This window comes from Centropristis striata, chromosome 4 (genome assembly GCF_030273125.1).
Source record: "Centropristis striata isolate RG_2023a ecotype Rhode Island chromosome 4, C.striata_1.0, whole genome shotgun sequence".
Taxonomy (NCBI): Eukaryota; Metazoa; Chordata; class Actinopteri; order Perciformes; family Serranidae; genus Centropristis; species Centropristis striata.
In genome coordinates, this window is record NC_081520.1 from 37,203,512 (window position 1) to 37,224,880 (window position 21,369).

General features: G+C 38.8%; 2 protein-coding genes across 2 annotated transcripts; one reads left to right on the forward strand and one right to left on the reverse strand.

Annotated features, from left to right (window-relative positions):
- Positions 1-93: 93 nt before the first annotated feature.
- Positions 94-10,249, forward strand: slc46a1 (solute carrier family 46 member 1). Its single transcript, XM_059330903.1, has 6 exons — positions 94-630; positions 2,877-3,268; positions 4,133-4,611; positions 6,709-6,792; positions 8,209-8,365; positions 8,924-10,249. Exons 1-6 carry the CDS (start codon positions 313-315, stop codon positions 8,976-8,978), a joined length of 1,485 nt encoding a protein of 494 aa, XP_059186886.1. The 5' UTR covers positions 94-312; the 3' UTR covers positions 8,979-10,249.
- Positions 10,250-12,571: 2,322 nt separating this feature from the next.
- Positions 12,572-21,272, reverse strand: sarm1 (sterile alpha and TIR motif containing 1). The gene is made up of 8 exons (XM_059330901.1): positions 20,289-21,272; positions 18,053-18,671; positions 17,242-17,454; positions 16,582-16,673; positions 16,176-16,502; positions 15,883-16,072; positions 15,041-15,162; positions 12,572-13,498 (listed from the first exon to the last, which is right to left on the reverse strand). Exons 1-8 carry the CDS (start codon positions 20,750-20,752, stop codon positions 13,387-13,389), a joined length of 2,139 nt encoding a protein of 712 aa, XP_059186884.1. The 5' UTR covers positions 20,753-21,272; the 3' UTR covers positions 12,572-13,386.
- Positions 21,273-21,369: the final 97 nt, after the last annotated feature.

Here is a 21,369-nt window from a genome sequence, read left to right on the forward strand (position 1 = left end):
AAAGGGCAGAAGGTGTAGTTTCCCTCTTCGTCCAGCTGGGGGTGCTGAGTTCACGCTTTACTCATACTGTGCTTCAGTGTAGCTTCCTTTATCCTGCTGAGCTGGTAGATAAGTTACCTTTAAGCTCGTTTTTATTTCTTCTACCAGAAGCAACAGAAACAAACTAGCGTTAGCATGGTAAGCTAGTTAGCAGCACAGCTAACGTTACAGAAACTAGTAGCGTTAGAAAGCAACTTAATGCTTCGCTTGTGTTCAGAGACTCTGAATATAAAGTAAACAAAGCACCACAGTTGGTGTTTACTAGTGTTGGATATGGACGAACCGGACACGGCGGAGATTCTTCCCGCCGACCTGCTCAGCGCCACATCCACTGACGGTGAAACCAACGGTTCATTTGCCCACAAAGAGGAGGCTGAAGTACCGACGACACGCTCCGTGCGGCCGCCGTGTTCCTGCTCGCTGCCGGTGTCCGTGGAGCCCGTGTTGTTCCTCTCCATGTTCTCTCTGGCCCTGCAGGCGCCTCTTTCCACGCAGTATCTGTGGGACCGCATCAGCGAGGACCTCGGCTATAACGGCTCCAAGAGGTCGGAGTGCACTAACGGCTCCGGGCACGCGGACCCTCTGCAAACGGTAGTCAACGGATCTTAACGGGGATTCAAACACACGCAGTCTCGCGGTCATATTTTAGCTGCCGTTGGACTTAATCTCTCATTTTAGTGCCTTGCTCAAAGGTACCTCCACAATAGCAACTGTCTGCTGTTTTACTCTCATTATCAGATACGCTGATTAGATACAGACCAGCAGGTGTGGGTCATTAGCTGACCCATCAGGGAAAACAAACAAAAAACATGTCGTCACCCTGTTAAAATAATCGCCTAACTTATTTTTTCAAGTTTTGCAGGAAGTACAAAAAACGTCACCAAAAGTGTAACATATGACATTTATTGATCATTTCACTCAAAAAGGATGTAACAAAGGATGGCTATTGGCATAGTAATAACACTGTGTGTAAAGTATGTAACTTAAGAGAAATAAATGACTTAGGCAATTTTTTGAACATGCCTTTGTGACTTAAGCAAGATATGGTAACACTTTATTTTGAAGGTGTCTACATGAGAGTCACACAAGCCTGTCAGAAACATGACATGACAAGTATCATGAGCATTAATGTTACTTCAAAGTGTCATAAATGTTCATGACACATCCCATGTCATGTTTATGACACGCTCATGTCACTCTTATGTAGACACCTTAGAGTAAAGTGTTACCAATATTAGTGTCAACAATAAAACTCTGATGAACTAAACTGATAACTAAACAATCTCCCTCTAGCTCTTCTTTGCTGGGTTCTTATCTGATGCCTATGAATGTGGCAAATTGTCAAAGAAGTGATGATCTTAAAGGGGTAAAATCACATGATCTGATCAACTGAGGATGTAGGTGATTTTACCATAGGTGGCCGGCATCATGAGGAGATGATTTAGGGAAAAAAAAAACAATTTTGATAAAAAATGACTTAGGCGATTATTTTAACAGTGTTTTAACTGGAATGAAAATAGATATTTAATAGTGGATTGTGCACCAATTTTGCACCGGTATGACTCTGCAAAGGTACTAAGAAGGCTGCTTTCTTTAATAATATTAACGTTCACTGTCGCTTTTCAGCTATCTTTAGATAACAGAAGAAATAATATTATAGGTCCATGGGTCAGTTATAATAATGAGACAGTTTTAAAATCACCTCAAGCATCGTTACATGTTCTGTGAAAAAAAATTCATATTGGATAACATATAGGGCAAGACAGATAGATACCGTTATGTCTATGATAGGTCAGTATTGGTATTGCTCCAGTTAAAATGCTATTTTTCCTCTGTACTACCAGGATATATGTTACATAGTCACTCTTAAAGGAAATCTAAGAGTCCAGTTAAAAGAAAAGTATTAAAACACTTGCATGCAAGACAAGAGACAATCAAATAATAATATTAAAAGTAATATGTACTGATAAGCAACACCAAACACTAAAAAAGCATACACATACATAAAAAAAACATAAATCACTGCACAATAAAAGCAAAGCCACAATGAAAGGTGAAATTAAGTGACAATCAAGCATTTAAAGAGGCAGAATGCCTTAAATGCAAGTGCATGGGTAAAAAAAGAACTGCAGTGCTTTTTCAGCAATTATGAGAGAGGAACAGCAGTCACAAGTTGAGACTAAGCAACAGGGAAGTGATGATTATGCACAGATTGAACAGGTTCACTTTGCCTTTTAAAGAGGACTTTTACATACATCAGCAGTTTTCGGCCCATTTCCACATAGCCCTGACTATGTGTAGTGACCCGATTGCTACTCAAATAAGACGCCACTAGTATGATGAGATCCTGTTTATAGTAATTTACGCGCACAAATGAAATGTCCAGTTTCCGTATATCCATTAACTCAGTTTATTATAATGTTTCCAAGCAAATATATACGTCTTTCTTAAACAAATAAACTTATATTTTCTGCGGTCAAAAAACTGTGTGCCTCTCGGGCATCTCAACACAATCAGTCATACACTGGTAAAATAATTATACAACTGTCATATCAGTAATTGGTGACTTTTTCTCCTCTAAAATCCATCTCAAAAACTTATTATTAAAAGCCTTATATTAACTCATGACCTCAGAATCCATAATGAGCAATATCTTCTCCACCCGGTGGTGGGAGGTGCAAACAAACAAACAAACAAATAAACAATCAAAGCAAAATGGCTCTTACACTATGTGTTATATACACCTAGTTAGAGATAAAATGACACCTAGGATGCAAATAATTGTGACTTGAGTCTCTTAAATTTGTTTGCTGATTAATGCCCTACTTTGTTTGCAGGAGGTGGAAACCTTGACAGCCCACTGGAACCTGTACATCAGTCTTGCCGGCTTCTCTGTCGGCCTGCTGGTGGTGCCTCTGCTGGGCTCGTGGAGTGACCTCAAAGGTCGCCGACATGTCCTCATCATCTCCAACCTGGGCATGGCCGTCCAAGCGGTGGTTTACCTGGTGGTGATGTACCTGAAGCTGCCTGTGGTCTACTTTCTCTTGGGCAGGCTGCTTAGCGGACTTTCAGGTGATTTCAACGCCATCCTTGCAGGCTGCTTCGCATATGTGGCTGACATCAGCGACAGAAGGTCTCGCACCTTCAGGGTGGCCGTCTTGGAGGCGTGTCTGGGCCTTTCAGGGATGCTGGCGAGCATCATAGGAGGGCAGTGGCGGCGGGCACAAGGGTAAGAAATGTGTGTAGTAGCACGGTTATTAGAGTTTTGAGTTTAAGTTATGATTTTTGCTTTTTTTTTTAAAGTATAATGCTGTATTCCATTTCACAATGTTTATCTTGTTTTGTCTTGTTTTATTAACCCATTGAGGCCTAAAACGCCTGTAAAACCTCTGGGTGATTTTAAAATAAGCCCCTAAAACCTGAAGTTTTTCTGGAAATTCAACAGAAGTTTCAACGCTTCTACTAAATAATAGATTTTTCAGCCTCTGTAGCAGATAGAAATGAAATTCAAAAGGTATTTGAGAGCTTATACAAATACTACAAAACGACGTATCCGCTTTCCAGGCTTCAATGGGTTAATCCACCTCTTTCTTTTACAACAGTTTGCTTTTGCCCATTACTGACTGGAATATGTTGAATATGTGTTTATGAATTTTTAGTAGGTTGTGGCAGTGCACTACAACTTATTTATTGTACTTATTTTGATCTAATTTATTTTTATTCATAATTCTATTTCATTTATTTTTACTTCTTTTTTAGTAGTTTTCATCTATTTATTTTAATTAAAATACTTTTTTATCAATTTTTTTTTTACATTTGTGTTAAGTTGAAATGTTATTTATAGTTCAAGAAAATCCAGTGTTAATATTTTTTTTCCAATAAATGCATAGTGTATCCAAAGTCAGTGACTAATCAGGTTTAGTAACCGCAATCTCAATATTGATCATGATTACCATGATTATGATTTTCCAATAATCAAGCAGCCCTACACTGACAGTAGCTACAGAACACTCACTGCTCTTTGCTCAAAATCAAAATCTTTGCTAGCTGAATGGGAAATCATCAACATTGTGTGTTTTATGTCTATATTCAGGTACATCAACCCCTTCTGGCTGGTCGTGGCCACTAACTTGGCTTCGGCCCTGTACGCCTTCCTCTTTGTCCGTGAATCTGTTGTGCCCGACCCAAGTGCCAAGCTCCTCACGCTCCGTCACTATAAAGCTGTCTGGCACCTCTTCTCAACGGGAGGCAGCACCAGTGAGGCGGGTGGAAGGTTTCACAGATGCAAGCTGTGGCTTTACATGCTGTGTTTCTTCCTGGTTGTGACGGTTCACTTCGGCTGCAGGGAGTTGTATGTGTTGTATGAGCTGAGCTCCCCGCTGTGCTGGGGGCCGGCCCTCATCGGATACGGGTCAGCAGCGCAGCACCTGGCCTACCTCAGCAGTCTGCTGGGGCTGAAGATCATGCAGCGCTGCATGGAGGACTCCTGGGTGGCTCTCGTGGGTCTGGCCTCCAACATCATGGGGCTGGTGGTGTTCTCTGTAGCTGACACCACCCAGCTCATGTTTACAGGTGAGAGACAGTTTAGACAGGCGTATTTTTTTAATTACTTGAGTGGTTGAAACTATCGTTTTCTGTCTAATAAAATTCTGTTCATAGACACAATTAAAGTCAGGCAAAACAAGTGAGATGATGTAAGGTAGCTATTCTCAACCTTGGGGTCGGGACCCCAATTGGGGTCGCGAGATGATTTCTGGGGGTCGCCAAATCATTTTGTAAGTCAGCTCTGTCTCCACTGTGTTAAAGTGTTCGTGTGTTAATGTGTTTTAGTCTTTTTGGTCACTTAATGTCTTTTTTTTGGTCATTTTGTGTGTGTTTTTTGTAATTTTGTGTCTTTTTTGGTCATTTTCTTTCCTTTTTTTGGTCATTTTGTGTCTTTTTTTAGTCATTTGTGTCTTTTTTTGGTCATTTTGTGTCTTTCTTTGGTCATTTTGTGTCTTTCTTTGGTCATTTTGTGTCTTTTTTGGTCATTTTGTGTCTTTTTTTAGTCATTTGTGTCTTTTTGGTCATTTTGTTTCTTCTTTTGGGTCATTTTGTGGTCAATTTGTGTCTTTTTTGGTCATTTTGTTTCCTTTTTTTGGTCATTTTCTTTCTTTTTTGGGTGATCTGAACTGTGCGTGTGAGATTCTGTTCAGTGAGCTGGGGTCGCGGACAACATGCATGTTAAATTGGGGGTTGCGACTCAAAAAGGTTGAGAACTACTGATGTAAGGTACCTGCACTACAGTATTTATTATTTATTCTGTAAGTTGACTAATTTGTCATTTTTAGTCTTAGCTATTTAAATGAATTGCCCTTTTTATGCTGAAAGACTTATTTCCAACAAACATATGGGCACATCTTGCAAACAAAAGATTTATAGTGTTGCTTTTGCATGATTTTTTTGTGGAAAAAAATCAATTTTGCTGATCTGTCATTTAAATCAATTCTTGGCTTACTAACACAATTTTGTCAAGTGACAAAATTGTGTTAGTAAGCTAAGAATTTCATTAGTCCATTAGTAAGGACAGCTGTAGTATTTATCTTTGCATTATTCAGCATATTGAAATCAAATCAAAATCATTTCCTAGTGTTATCCCTTGCTGTAAAGTTGCAGAGAATATCCGTTAATTATTAATTTAATGACATTACAATGATATTCAACATGGGCTTTTTTTACTATCATTATCCTCCTTTGTTTGCGCTTTCACAGCTTGACTGCAAGCATGCACGCTTTTTTCGGCCACAGGTGAAAATGATCTCATACTATCAGCAGATGCTTTCATGAGTCCAGCTCAGCAAGTGTCAGACTGAACAGGCCTTGTGCTAACAGGCAACCTTGGATACCAGGCAATAAAAAAAACTCAGCACTTCCTCTGCTTGGAGCCTTGGGGAATAATTAACATCATCCACAAATGTTTACTGGGCAATGTAGTGAGGATTAAAGACACTGTGAAATAGTTATACAATATTGTACGGGAAAATTTATCACAGAATGAGAACAAAAAATACATAATTTAAAGCAGTAGTTCTCAACCTTTTTGAGTCGCGACCCCCAATTTAACATGCATGTTGTCCGCAATCCCCACTCACTGAACAGAATCTCACATGCACAGTTCGGATCACCCAAAAAAGAAACAAAATGACCAAAAAATACACAAAATAACCAGAAAAGACAGAAAATGACCAAAAAAGGAAACAAAATGACCAAAAAAGACACAAATTGACCACAAAATGATAAAAAAAAGACACAAAATGATCAAAAAAAGACACAAAATGACCAAAAAAGTCAAAATGACAAAAAAAGACACAAAATGACAAAAAAACCAAACACAAAATGACAAAAAAAAAGACATTAAGTGACCAAAAACACATTAACACATGAACACTTTAACACAGTGGAGACAGAGCTGACTTCCAAAATGATTTGGCAACCCCGAGAAATCATCTCGCGACCCCAATTGGGGTCCCGATCCCAAGGTTGAGAATAGCTGATTTAAAGTATAACTCTTAAGGTGAACAAGATCAAAAATCAAATGTATTATTATTATTATTGTTATTATTAACCTTAACCTGTTTGAGCTCTTCATTGTGTATCAGAGTTAAAATGTGTTGATTTGTCTGTCACCAGGTTACGGTCTGTGTTTCCTCTTCATGGCTGCGACGCCTGTGCTCAGGTCAAAGCTGTCCAAGCTGGTGGACCCATCAGAACAAGGTCAGTCACTGAACATGAACTAATACGACTCGGATCATATTGAGAAGATGTTTATTATCTTCTTCTGTTTTTTGTAATAAGGTTTAATGATCAGAACACATCTGGAAAAGAAATCTAGCTCAGTGTGTCAGCTGTGTAATCAGTGAAATGTAATTGTTATAATTAGATCAACATGGGTTCCCTCCAGGTCTTTGGCTTCCTCCCACAGTCCAAAGACATGCAGCTTAGGTTCAATTAGAGACTCTAAACTGCCCTTAGTTGTGAATGACAGCATGAATGGTTGTCTGGCAACCTGTCAGCCAATGTCAACTAGGATTGGCTCAAACCCCCCACGACCAGCGGTCAGAAAAGCAATGAAGGATAATGAATGCATGGATAATTACATTAGTATTATGTCGCTGCAGTGCAGATTTATTTGAAGCACATGTCCCCTTCTCATTATGGCTGCTTGTGTTGTATACAGGTGAATCTCAATACATTAGAACAGAGGGTTCAAACTCTGGCCGCAAGGCAATACCAAATTATTATTATACAGCGCAAATAATACTACAAATCCCAGAATGCTCTGCTCGTGTTTTGGCTTGAACACAGTAGATCAGTGTGTAGCAAACTGAGCAACAATTAAAGTTGTCTTTATGCACTTTTTCTTGCTAGTCCAAGGCATGGGCTTGAATGGTTGCACATTTATTGAAGGATATTATTATTATTCATTTGGTTTATTATTGTTATTTTATTCTCGCATTTATTTTTAGCCTGTGGAAAAAAGATTACTGTTAAATTTAAATTTAAAGAAAGCCGCATATAAAATAAAGGGACATACGATTTTTATTTAAATTTTATTTAAGAAATGAATGCCATTCATGTGTTTGTTAATTTTATTTGATATTCGATTTTGCATGTTTGCAATATTAAGTTATATCAAGCTTTGCTTGTTCCATTTCGTTTGAACTTGTTTAGGTAAATTTTTTCAATAAATATCAATGTTGGCCCGTGACTTTGTCCAAGTTTTACATTTTGGCCCACTGTGTATTTGAGTTTGACACCCCTGCATTAGAATATGATGGAAAAGTCCATTTCCAGTAGTTGAATTCAAATAGCCCCAACCAAGTATTGAGTTCATATAGATGGACATACTTTTCAGAGGCCAACATTTCCATATTAAACATACTTTTTAAAATTGGTCTTTTGTGACATTGAAATTCTTTTGAGACACTGAATTTGAGGTCTTCATTAAATGTAAGCCATAATCATTATACTGAGAAGAAATTAAATTAAGATGACAAATGTTTCATATGTGTGTAATGGATCTATATAATGCGTTATTTCCACTTTTTGAATTGAATTACTGACATAATAAACTTTCTATTATATTCTAATTTATTGAGTTGTACCTGTACATAATTGTGTTTCTCTCAGGTGCCCTGTTTGCCTGTGTTGCCTGTGTGGAGAGCTTGTGTCTTCTGGTGGGCAGTGGTGTCTTCAACTCGCTGTACCCAGCCACACTGCACTTCATGAAGGGCTTCCCCTTCCTTTTTGCTGTCTTCATCCTCTTCGTCCCCGCTGGAATAATTGGGTGAGTGTTGCTCTTGCCTCATTGGTCTTGTCTATTTGTTGTTTTCTTATTAGTGTATTCTGGTGTCAATAAATAAAAGATAAAATCTTTAACAAGCACATTACATTACAACTCTTTATAGAAGCGATGTTTGCCTGGATTCATGATGTCCAGGATTACAATCAATGATATTGGTTAAAGCTGTATTGTTTTGTTTTGGGGTTTTTTTTGTATTTTATTTGTTTTATTTTATTTGTTTTCTGATCAAATGCATTTGACCAATTATTCCTAAACATTTAATCCAAATGGCTATAATTCAATGGTTTGATTCTACAAACTGTCTTTTAAATTTGTGCTGCATTTTGTAATGAACTTTTGTGCTGCGCTTTTCTAATGTATTTTGGAATGTATTTTTACTGTTAAAGTTGTTGTAGGACTGTTGAGTATTACTTGTTGGAATGTGGACCCCAGGAAGACTAGCGAACTGCCACAGCACAAGCTAATGGGGATCCTTGAATAAAAACAAAAACAAAAACAAAACAAAAACGTCTATAATCAATATCTACACCATCTTTATAGGACCCTGCAATGTTTGGACCAGAGAAGAGAGCTCAGAGACTCCACAGCATCCTGACCTGAAGTGAGACAGGAACCTGTCAGAGTCAGAGTTCAGTCTGTTAGGTAAGCAGCTCTGACACAGAGACGTCAATCCGTGCCGCCGGGAGAGACTTTTGATCCTAACGCACTGATGAGGCAGCTGAATGATGTTAATTAGTGACCAAGTGACCAAGACCAGAGGATGAAGAATTAAACTCCAGACTGACGTGACTGTGTTTATAATCAGATCACCTGATGTTCCATCATGACATTCATACAAATTTTGTAATGCAAAAGGTTTGATACATACTTTTATTTTGTGATTTGATACATTTTTAATACAATTTCATGAATGCCAAAGAATGTAACTTATATTTCCGTATTATACAGTCATGGAAAAAATTATTAGACCATTGTTTTCTTCAATGTCTAGCCATTTTTCATGGTTTTCTTGATAATAACCAAAATCATTAAGAAAACCATGGAAAATGTCAAGATATCAGCTCTTAAATCAAACTCTTATGAGCTATTTTTGTTGTTATCATTATATTTTTCCAAACAAAATTACCTTAAGTTGTGCCAGGCATTAAATGAACAAGAAAACAAGGGTGGTCGTAATACATTTTTCCATGACTGTACGTCTTGATTTCAATAGCTCTAATTGCACACTGCAGGCTAAGGAGCTAACCATATGAGGACATTTACAAACTCCTCAGTTGTTCCAAAACATATCAAGAATGGGTGCAACTTAATGTGTTCAAAGAGGGGGAAAGGGGACAGAAAGTTTTAGAAATACAATTCACAGTATGTTTGTTTTTTACAAAAAAAATGTCTATTCACAGGGATATCCTAAATCTGTTAGTGGAAGTTTACCTTACAATGATGTTATCACTCCATGCAGAGACATCATCTGTGCCAAAAAACAAACAAACCCAAAAAGGATGCATGATATTGGATTTTTTGCCGATATCCGATATGCTGATTTTTTTACAACTTGTTTAGCTGATTACCGATACCAATATTTTTTTCCAGCTCAACTAATACCCACAATCAGGGCAAATTTGGCCAATTTCCCAATTGACATAATAAGTAAACATAACCTGTGTTCACTGGGAACATGTGAAAAGTCAAATTGTACAGCAATTAAACCCAAATTCAATAAAACTACATGTACCTTACAGACTGCTGCTTAAATTGAAATTCAAGTTAAAAAAGGAGCCCAATATGTGACGACTGAGGCCCCGTTTACATGAGGACGCTTGCGGGTAAAAACGACAAAATATTTTATCGGAAGTGCCATTCGTTTAGACGGTGACGGCGTTTTGGGGGCTTAAAAACGCAAAAATCTGAAACCACCTTCCATACATACATGCTCCAGTACAGGAAAATAAACAAACGTGGGATTATTTCCATGCGTCGGACCTTCAAGCTGCTCTGGCAGCTCTAATAATCTTACAGAGTCTTTCCACCAAATGTACAGGATATGTACAGATAGACGGCTCTGGAGGAGACCTGGGAGATCTAGTGGATGGTGGATAACTTTGTGGAAGGAGTAGCTGATGGAAATGTGTGGTGTGAAAACTTCCACATGCCCAAAGATGCTCTTATCGCTTTAAGTGATGCCGCCTGGCTGCATACAATCAAATTCCACACACTTTTGCGTCACCATATGCAGCAGATTTCCTCCCGAAAACGCTCGTCTAAACGAGGAATAAAAAGTGAAGACACTTTTGCGTCTTCTGTTCAGACCGTCATCATGTAAACGTAGCCTCAATCTGCACTGTGCAAACAAAATCACAAAAAGTCCAAAAAATATTAGCAGCTTCAGTCCCTAATCAGAACATAAATAAATAGGTGGGCTCAGACTACACTGCACAATTCTATGAGCTACAAACAAGGTGCAGCAGAGAGGTGATGTGCACCCCATTATTTAATCACTTTATTATATCGGTGGATATCTGCGTGTTGGCCGAGTTCATTTTCAAGCCAATATCGGCCGACAGCAGAGAGGGTAAATCTGTAGTGGAAATGAGTGATTACACCTCGACCCTCCCTCCTGTTTCCATAAAGCAGATGGTTCAGTCCCCCTCCAGCCACCACAAACACTGGATAGTCCCACAGCACAGACCCACAACCAACATGCACACAGAGGTCAGGTCCTCAATGCACAGAGAGGGAACAAGAGCTGCCAGATCAGCTTTAAAACGCACAAAGGGAAGTTAAGAGGTTAAATGAAGTATTAACCCTGCTACTGTGAATCGATCAACATGAGGATTATTTTATCAAAGCTGTTTTCTCTAACAGAAACTGACTGACAAAATCAGTTGTGCAATATTTATCAATTATTTTATTTATTGAAATACAACTGGATCATTTTGGTTAGTTTGTGATGAAGATGATGGTTAAATCTGTTTATGTTTACATTCCACATGTGATTAAGTGAAGTTCAAATAAAGGATTTCACTGTAAAAAAAAAAAATCACCATGTTTCAGAAAAAAGGGACCAAAATGTTTGTTTCACACTGAGAAGATTAAAAAACACATGATGATAAAAATGTGATCCTGTGTTACTATTTGAAAACATTAATGTCAGTTATACATTTAATGAATGATATTAGGAGGACATTAATGGCAAATAATATTAAGGCAAGCTCAGATAAAAAGCCATGCAGAACAGGCTGTAGTAATATCATTTTACAGAAGAATATGCTACCAGCAAATCTTGATGACTGCTTTGGTTAAGTTGCAAGTCTTTCATTAAATTTTTATTGTAATTAATGATATTTTCTTGATTTTTATACATGAAATGCTTTTTATAATTTATTTCACATAGGTGTGCGTATTTTCAGTTTATCTTGTATATTTAAGTTTTGACTTCACTGCTTCTGAAAAATATACTGAGGGAACAAGGATTAAACTTGAATTGCAAACATATCATGCTCTGAGAAATACTTCATCCCGAAAATCATCATTCATAAATAAATTACTCTTTCTGTGTTACCTTAAATTCATTAAGAAAAGCTACTTCAATACTTCTGAAACATGCATTTTTGCAAAAATCATGCTATTTCATGCTTGCACAGGCAAATTACTTGTTTGGGTTTGTAAACAGATGTTTTTAAATTGTTTTGTTGTTGTTGAACGCGTCCCACATTTACTTTATTTCAACAAGAAAAATGTTTTTTCGGTAACGCTTTATATTAAGGTCCTTGTAATAACCATTAATTAACAAGTAATAAGGCCCTTGTAAGTCCTTACAAGATGCTTATTAACATTATTGTGTGTTTATAAGCTTATATAAGTGTTAATAATGGCATTACAAACACCCATGACCCACCCATTATGTCTTTGCCATGCCTTTATTAATCTTATTTTGTTTGCTTATTGATATTAAAATATACTTTATTGCTCATCTATTATAAGTTAACTATAAGTTAACTATGCTTTTTGCAACTACCGGATCTAAAGCGAGAACAATGCCTTATTACTTGTTAATTAATGGTTATTAAGGACCTTATTATAAAGCGTTTTTTCTTTGCCTGGTAACAGGAGCAGTAATTGATATAAAATGATAATGTTAAGGGCTGAAGTATTCCTTTAACACTATGGTGAATAAAACCTCAAGTCAACGGTGTTAAATTAAAGTTTAATGCATTACACTATGTTAGAACAGATGTTTACAAGACACTGCAACACAGATTGGATCATTTTCATTGAAGGAGTCAACATTGTTCTTTAGACTAAAGTCATGTACATCAATTCAAAGTTACTCATACAGAGGGAAGGAAACGCTTAATACCACATGGATAGTTTTAGTTGCCTGAACACTCCTTAAATCTGTTTTTGGTTAAATTAGGAGTGCAGTTATACAGCATGTTGTTTATTTCTGTACATTATATCATGCCTCCAGCTTAGATTATGCCCACTGTGATACTCTCATCACAAACAATTCAACTCAATTCTTTTCTATCACAACCCGAACATAAACACATAAATGTCAGTCTAATCAGACCCTGCTTTGGTCCTGTAAGTTATGAGTTATGAGTTAAACAGAAGATGATTGCATAAAACTTTTGTGATTAGTGGATGTTTCAGTATTTGCTGTTTGATTATGCTGGGACGCCAATGACGGCTGATCTATCACAGTTATTTTCCTGAGAGACAGAAGGCGTATACTGTACCTGACTACACATATACAGCAGTATGAGGGTGCTGTCATTAAAGGCTTACAGTTAATTATATACAATCTGAAACCTCCTTTAAATATTCATTTACTCTTTGCAGTATATCGGGTCAATTTATATCCGGTCTTTGTGTGAGCATGTAAGCCAAACGAACACAGTTCACATGCATTTGAGCAGAGCAGGGAAAGCTGCCGGCCTGTTCACCGTCGGCCATGTTGAATTTGGCATCATTTAAAGTTATTACAGCTGAGGTCAAACTGTTTATTTCTTTTTCTGCCCTTTGGCAGCGTCCGTACCATCAGTTTGGTCCTGGTGCTCTTTCAGAAAGCGCAGGATCTTCTCGATCGTCGCCTCCTGATATTCGTGGGACCATCTGTGTCAAGAAAAAGCCAACAGGCATTTGATGACTTGCATTACAGCAAAACAGCAACTCTATTGGATATTTGACAGATCTGTTAAACACGAAACACGGACAATAAACTCTTGTATTCATGAATTATTCATTAGAAATATAAAAAAAAGTCTTTAAATATTAATAGTGTTGGCATGAAACTGTGTTGTGAGATGTCACACAACCACAAATCAAAGATTTGATTAGCAGTTAATTGTGTTGAGAAAGGAATAAACCGTCGTAAAGCTCACTTTATGTACATCACAAAGCCATGAGTGATGTTAAAATATGGGTCACAATTACACAGATGTGCCAACCAGTAACATGTTTTTTTCCCCACAGTACAGCTTTGTTTTTGTTTTGTTTTTACTCTTCCTTTTTATCATTTTTTATTTACATTTAAAAATATATATACAACATTGTAATGCTGGATTAACAAAGCAAAAATATTTTAAAAAGGACAAATACATTTAAATATAGAAGTGAATATATTAACTGATATCATGGTTTCTCCATTCCATATATTTAATTTACAATATATTTCCATTTAGGGATATTTTAGTTATTATCTTCTTACAAATTCCTTGTAATTCATTTATGTAGTGGCAATTTTGTCCGAAAAGATAACTTAAAACAAACTTAATCAAAATGCCACTGATGCACCATGGGCGTGTGGTGTACGCAGGCAAAGAAGCTGAAGTCCATGCATGGCTGTGATTTCCAAAGGTTTATTTAATCCAAAACGAGCAAGCAAACAAAGAGAACAAAGAAATCATGGCTCCTGCTGCCTCTCTGCGTGGTGGTAAAATACCAACATAGGCCCACCCAGGTGCATGACCCTCTGCCCACCACCTACCTACAGTTGAAACCAGAAGTTTACATACACTATATAAAAAGACACATATGCTTTTTTTCTCACTGTCTGACATGAAATCAGACAATCACTTTCCTGTTTTAGGTCCGTTAGGATTACCAAAATTATTTCTATTTGCTAAATGCCAGAATAATGAGAGAGGGATTTTTTAGACAATTTTTTATTACTTTCTTCAAAGTCAGAAGTTTACATACACTAACATTATTTGGGAAAGCCCAGATGATGCTGTCATGTCTTTGGAAGCTTCTGATTGGTTTATTGACAACATTAGAGTTAATGAGAGACACACCTGTGGATGTATTTTAAGGCACACCTGAAACACACTGCTTCTTTGTGTGTATTTTTGTATATTTTTATATAGTGTATGTAAACTTCTGGTTTCAACTGTATATAACGTCAGCCGCCCATGGTGTCAACCCAAATTTCATAAAACACAAAAATAATATGTAAACTAAATATGCTAAACAATAATGATGATTAAACTAAACAATTAACTAGCAAAACAAAATAAAATCAAAATAAACGTCTAGAATAATCAAACAATACTCAATAAACTAAACAGACAACTAAATACTAACAAGAAATAAATAGCTCCAACAAGTTTATTGCTAACCTTATTACTAGCAACTAAATTGTGTAGAATTACTCACTTGATGCCATTAAACTTGAGAATTGGCCTCATGTCCTCCGGCAGAGACAAGGGGTCGGGCCACATGAAGTTATCTGTGACAGGAACTATGTTCTTCTTACCAGCCAAGGCCGTGACTATCTCCTGCAATATTAATGAGAATTCCTTTGAGTCTATGAAATATTAAAATATCCACACATGTAAAAGCACAGCTGTAAAACATCATCTCCCCTTTTGTTTTGACTACAATATGTATGACATATTTTAACAGAAAGCTCAGTGAGGGAATATCAGTGCAACAGGACTAGCAGCTGTTTTATCAAAATAAATCTTGAATATTTTAATAAGGGCTTAAAAAGACAGTTCACACCAAAGTCGAGTTACATATTTTACCTCTTATCTGCAGTGCTATTAATCAGTCTTGATTGTTTTTGTGTGAGTTTCTGAATGTCGTAGATGTCTGCCTTCTCTCTGATATAATGGAACGAAATGGCACTCAGCTTGTGGTGATCGAAGTGCTAAAAATACATTTGAAAACTCAACAGCAACATTTCTTTCCTGGAAGTCGTGACCTGGTTACTCAAGATAATGGGCCCAGGCCTTGTTGTGAGCATGTAGACTCCATGTAGGAACTATTTTTTGATATTGTTGATGAGTTTTGCAAATTTATTTTTGGGGGGGCTTTGAACACCACAAGAATAGTCTGATCTAGCTCCATTATATTAAAAAAAGCAGTTTTCTCTACAACTCACACCAAAACAATCACGACTGATAAACAGCGCTATAGGTAAGAAGAAAAATATGCAGTGGTGCGAACATTTTCAGACATTCTTTCTCACATGCAGAGAATGTGAAACATCCCACCTTATGCACCCAGTCCTTCATGTCAGTGTCACCCATGCACTTGTCGAGAGCATTGGCAGACAGGACCAGGATGAAGTTGCGGGCCCGCTGCACACTCTGGATCAGTTTGTCCTCAAATTTACCGGCCTCCAGCTTCTCCACATCTATGAAGACGCTGTATCCTCGAACCTGCAGGTGCACCTTCAGAAGGCTTAGGCCAGCAAAGGAAATGAAAGAAGAGTGTTTTAGTACACAAGACGTGGATCCAATTTTACTAATTTCCTGAATTTTTCCATTAATCCTTCAGCGCTGACCTGGCCAGCTGAGAGCCAGTAGTCCGACGGTAGCTGATGAACACATCGGGCCCTGCAGGCTGGGCGTCTGTGTAGCACGGTTTAAAGGGCCTGCGGTTTGCAAAAAGTATCTTGGCTCTGTGGACTCCGTTGAGTATGTGGCAGTCGTTCTGGAGCTGCACATCCGTCAGGCTCTGGACGTTGTTGAGATCCACTCCTGACTGCACCAGGCCGTATGTGTACTGACGGAAATTAAGTTCAACTTGGGCTAACCAGTCAGCCATGTTGTTGGGGTCACATGTGGAGTAGTTGGCATAAGTCTTCAACACACGCAAGTCTCTCAAAAACCTGCAGGATGACACAGAACGAAGATTTTTGTTGGGCTTGTTGTGTTATTTTTTTGGAGTTTAAACGTTTGAACACTTGCCTCTTGCGCGTGAGGCTCGCAGTCATGCCCAGATCGGTGCTCAGTTCCTGGTCTGTGATGGTCAGCAGGAGATCTCCATCCACCTGGAGGTCCTGTACCACAAGATAGTAAGAAATGTGAGACATTTTGATCTTTATGCTAGGGCTGGGCGATATGGACCAAAAGTCATATCCCGATATATTTAGGCTGAATATCGATATATACAATATTTATCCTGATATTTTTATCACAGAGCAAATATTCAGTCAAAGTCAAAGCCAAATATGACATGTCATAAGTAGTTTTATTAAAACCATTTATTTAAGTAAACATAAATACTGTATAACAACAGGAGTACCTTTTTTTAAATCAAAGCTTCATAAACACATTTAAATAAAAAGAAATATCTTAAATAAAAATAGCCGATGAAGTAAAAGAGATACTGAACCCCAAAAGGCCGACCGATGCTGCATTCATCGGTGTATGAATGAATTCCAATGGTGACAGGTGGCACCAGCCTTGGTAGCCTCGGACACCAATATGAATGTGTGTGTGTGTGTGTGTGTGTGTGTGTGAACAGGTGAATGAGCGCAATCTGTAGTGTGAAGTGCTTTGGATAAAAGCGCTATGTAAGTGCAGTCCATTTATCTCTCTGTTCAGTGATAAAACTGTTAAGCATACCTGGAAACGGTCACAATAGGCACTGAAGCCAACCTGCTGCAGCCAGGTCTGCACCTCACAGGTTTTCCAGTTGGGCACACACGGCAGGATACGTTTCGGCACTTCCTCCCCCATCATGCTCAGTGCCCGCTTGGCGAGCGAACATGACGTGCCATTACTGGAGTACATGACGATTCTTTTTAGGCTCTGCACCGCTCCAATCTCTTGAAATATCTTGAGAGGAAATTAAAACTCAGTCACAACAAAGCTACAAGACAGAATTTAATTTTGAGCTGTATGAAAGTGAGAGCCTGGTCTCACAGGAATCCGTGAAATAGCCACGGATTCGCTTAACTCAAAATCCGTGGAATAGCCACGGAATCACTCAAATTTCCGTGAAACTGACACGGATTTCGCTACAATGCAAGTTAATGACAGTCATATCCCGTGGCTATTCCAACATACAAAGTGATTATGTACATTCACTGAGTGAATATTTAGAAAATAAAACGTATATTTCTCGCTAGAAATGTGATCAAAATCCATTTTTATGATGAAACTAAGTAAAAATTTTGATTTTCTTCACTAAAAATGAGAGAACTGTCCTCCATGTTTTTTGTTCTGACCGCCGGGACCTTGAAAGTCACGTGACTTGGACCACGAATAGCCACGGGATATGACTGTCATTAACTTGCATTGTAGCGAAATCCGTGTCAGTTTCACGGAAATTTGAGTGATTCCGTGGCTATTCTACAGATTTTGAGTTAAGCGAATCCGTGGCTATTTCACGGATTCCTGTGAGACCAGGTTGGAAAGTGAACAGTGGTCGTACCTTAGTGTTGCGCTGACGAGACTTGATGCTGGCCTCAACACAAAGGTAAAAGGCTGCAATGCACTTTCCCTCCACCCTTGTGCCATCCAGTAAAGGTAAAAGATGCTGCAGGTCAGCTGCTGTCCTACCCTGCATGCAGTCTGCACTGTCCAACAAACTTCTGGCAAAGTCATCCGGATCCAAAGACGCAATGAACGGCTCCACCAGCTCCAGGGTTCCAGATTTCACCACCTCTTTCTCGATTTCTCGGTTCGCAGCCAACACCGTCACAGCCAGACACGCGTGGAAGCGTATGAGTTCATCCTCTTTGGAAAAGGCCAGTGGGAAGAGCCACTCAGCCGCCTGTTTCTCGATCATCCATCGTTGGCAGCGGTGGCCTCCGTACATGGCGCAGTTTGCGAGTGCCACAGCGCAGTGACGCAGCACAGTGGGGTCTGTGCCTCGGCACCAGAAGAGCAGGGCGTCCAGGGCGCCGTCAGAGATGAGCCGGAAAGACGTCTCCTCTGTGTGTTTGAACATGTGCTCCAGGATCCCAGAGACACTGCGAGCCAGCTGTGCATCTTCCTGATGTCGAGTCAGGTTGAGGACGACCCCAAGACCCATACGGGCCACATAATCTCTGTAAACACAAGTACATATGCAATCAGATAGGTACACTTACTGCAATTCTAAAGTTAACAATAAACAGATACTCATCAACTAGGCTTAACCCTTTATCAGGCGAAGAACCGTATTTGGTAACTTCAGCGGATATCCAAAATAAAAAATTTAAATATTTTGAGAAAGAAGTTGCAATTTTACTAGATTAAAGTGGCAGATCTACAAGAAAAAAGTTGCAGATTTAAGAGATTTAAAGTAGCAAATCTGCGTGGAAAAAAGTCACAGATTTATGAGGAACTTTTCTCGCAGATTCACCACTTTAAATCTCTTAAATCTGTGACTTTTTTTCTTGTAGATTTGCCACTTTAACCTAGTGAATTTGCAACTTTTTTCTCGACCCCATTTTGATATCCACTGAAGTTACCAAATATAGTTCTTCGCCTGATAAAGGGTTAAAACAAGTATTTAGTTAGCTGACCAATAGATTGGACAACATCTTTAATATGCAATTCATCCTTCAAGTCATTCATAATACTAAACTATCTTTGGGCCCAGCTTCTCAGAGACAGAGAAAAAGCAGCCCATTCTCGGCTGCTCTGTTTTATATCACTATAAATTAGATATAATTTAGTTTTGAGCTGCAGGAAGCACAAAATAAGTATTTTCTGGATGTGATATTACTCATCACTTTTGCGTGTTTGGGGTTGTTTTTTTTTACAGTTTTAAAACATTTTATAGACTGAACAACCAATAATTCCTGAAAAAAATGATGTCATAAATTGAGCATAGTTTTATAAGTAGTGGAGATAAGTTCATTAATACTTCCTTCAACATTAAGAAGCCAATAAAAACAGACTTGCAAGAACATAAGTTGTAAGCTTAGCTTATTATGTTGGTAAGTAAAGCTGCAACAATTAGTCGACTAATCGATTATACAGTTGAGAGAAAAATAATCAACTATTTTGATAATAGTTAAAGCAATTTTTCATGCAGAAAAATGTCAGAAAACGAAGATTCTTTTCTATGTTGTATATAATATTAAACTTTAAGCAGCAGACTAATCAATTAGGGTTGGGCGATATGGAGAAAACCAAACATCACAAAACAATATAATTTATTCTATTAATATTGTGACGATATTGATTTTGTTGCTTTAGCAAAATATTTACACAATGAGATTTTGATCAATATTTTGTAGTAATATTGATATGATTGGGTATAGTGCGTAAAGGTACACAGTTCAGAAAATGAATCACTTTATTGTAATGCAGCCTTTAACATAAAAAACAAACAATATTAGAACATTATCACAATATCAATATAATAACCCAGCCTGAATGGAAATAACTGTTAGTTGCAGCACTATTGATAATGGGTTTCTTTGATTTTGTCCTGGCTAGATCATATGGCAGAGACTCTTACTACTTAATATTAATAAATTGCATGATATTGTAAGTTTCGTGTCTTGTTGTCTTCTCCTGTACAAAATAAACAAAAGAACAGACAATACAATGCAACGTGATGCATTTAAGTACAAACACATCTTAAGGCCTCAACAACAACTGAGTAACTAATCGGACTGTGTCATGCTGTAAAAGTGTCCACGTTATTTTGTCCACCCCCGACACACCCCTACCTGTTCTCAGAGATCAGTATCTGCTCCAGCAGTTTTGCAGACTCATAGGTGATCTCCACAGCAGGTGTCTGCTGAAGCTGCAGCAGCAGCTCCAGGCCTCCATCCAGCCGGATCCTGTTGCAGATCTCCTCGGCCACCTGACGGCCTACAGTGGGCAGAACCCAGGCCTCCTCCACCAGCTGGTAGAGCTCCGCGATGGCCCTGCGGGTCTCGTCTGAATCAGAGGTGTCCTTGGAGGACTTGAGCCTCCTGATGGCGGAGCGCAGGGCGGGGAGCGAGCCGTCCAGGATCGCCCGGACGTCGGCACTGATTCCCGGAGAGACCGCTTTGGGCTCGCAGCCGGAGCCGCTCCTCCCTCTCTGCAGCCGGCTGACATATTCCGGGACAGTGAGCCTGTCTGAGCTGAACATGATGAAGAAATGTCGATAGAGCTTCCACAGGAAGAGCGTCAGAGAAAGGAGCATCTACCGGCAGAAACACGTCAGTGGCTGGATGTGTTTGTTTACTAAGGCCTCGGCAGTGATCCCAGCCTGCTGCCTCCTCCTACAGATGCGCCAAACAGGGTCTCACTTATAAATCACAGTTGTAAATCAAACGTGACAGCTTTCACCACATTGCATCACCTCACTGGTCGATGTCATCCCTAGCTGTAAGCCCATAAACACTCATAAGCAGATCTTGAGCAGGTCACAGCGTGTCCACAGCTGCTGCTTTGTCTCTTTATCCCACCGACCAATAGATGAATAAATGCAAACAACACAATCTGACAGCAGAAGTGTCCTTAAAGAGGCAAAATCTCTGCACACAGGGCCCCAGACAGAAGGAGCAGAGAGCAAATCCCACTTGTTTAGAAGGAAACAGACTATTGTTGTCTTTGTTTTGGAGGACAAAGAGTTCTTCTCACACAGTCTTTCCTCCCACCTTATCTTATCTGACGCTGCTTTGTAGCAGCTCGTCTCCCTGCAGAAATACAAAATATGACACGACTCTCCAACATCAGTTCGACCTATCGCATCCTTTGGTCAGCATCCGCAGGCTGCCTGTATCTTCAGGGGTCTGCACCGCCCACCGGCTCCGGGTA

Excerpts from the sequence above, each read along its gene's own strand:
- slc46a1 (XM_059330903.1), top strand. The coding sequence starts at position 313 with ATGGACGAACCGGACACGGCGGAGATTCTTCCCGCCGACCTGCTCAGC. Across the intron at positions 6,793-8,208 it reads GGTGGACCCATCAGAACAAG|GTGCCCTGTTTGCCTGTGTT; the intron begins GTCAGTCACTGA and ends TGTTTCTCTCAG. Across the intron at positions 8,366-8,923 it reads GTCCCCGCTGGAATAATTGG|GACCCTGCAATGTTTGGACC; the intron begins GTGAGTGTTGCT and ends CCATCTTTATAG.
- sarm1 (XM_059330901.1), bottom strand. The coding sequence starts at position 20,752 with ATGCTCCTTTCTCTGACGCTCTTCCTGTGGAAGCTCTATCGACATTTC. Across the intron at positions 18,672-20,288 it reads ATACTGATCTCTGAGAACAG|AGATTATGTGGCCCGTATGG; the intron begins GTAGGGGTGTGT and ends TTGTGTTTACAG. Across the intron at positions 17,455-18,052 it reads CTCGTCAGCGCAACACTAAG|ATATTTCAAGAGATTGGAGC; the intron begins GTACGACCACTG and ends TTTCCTCTCAAG.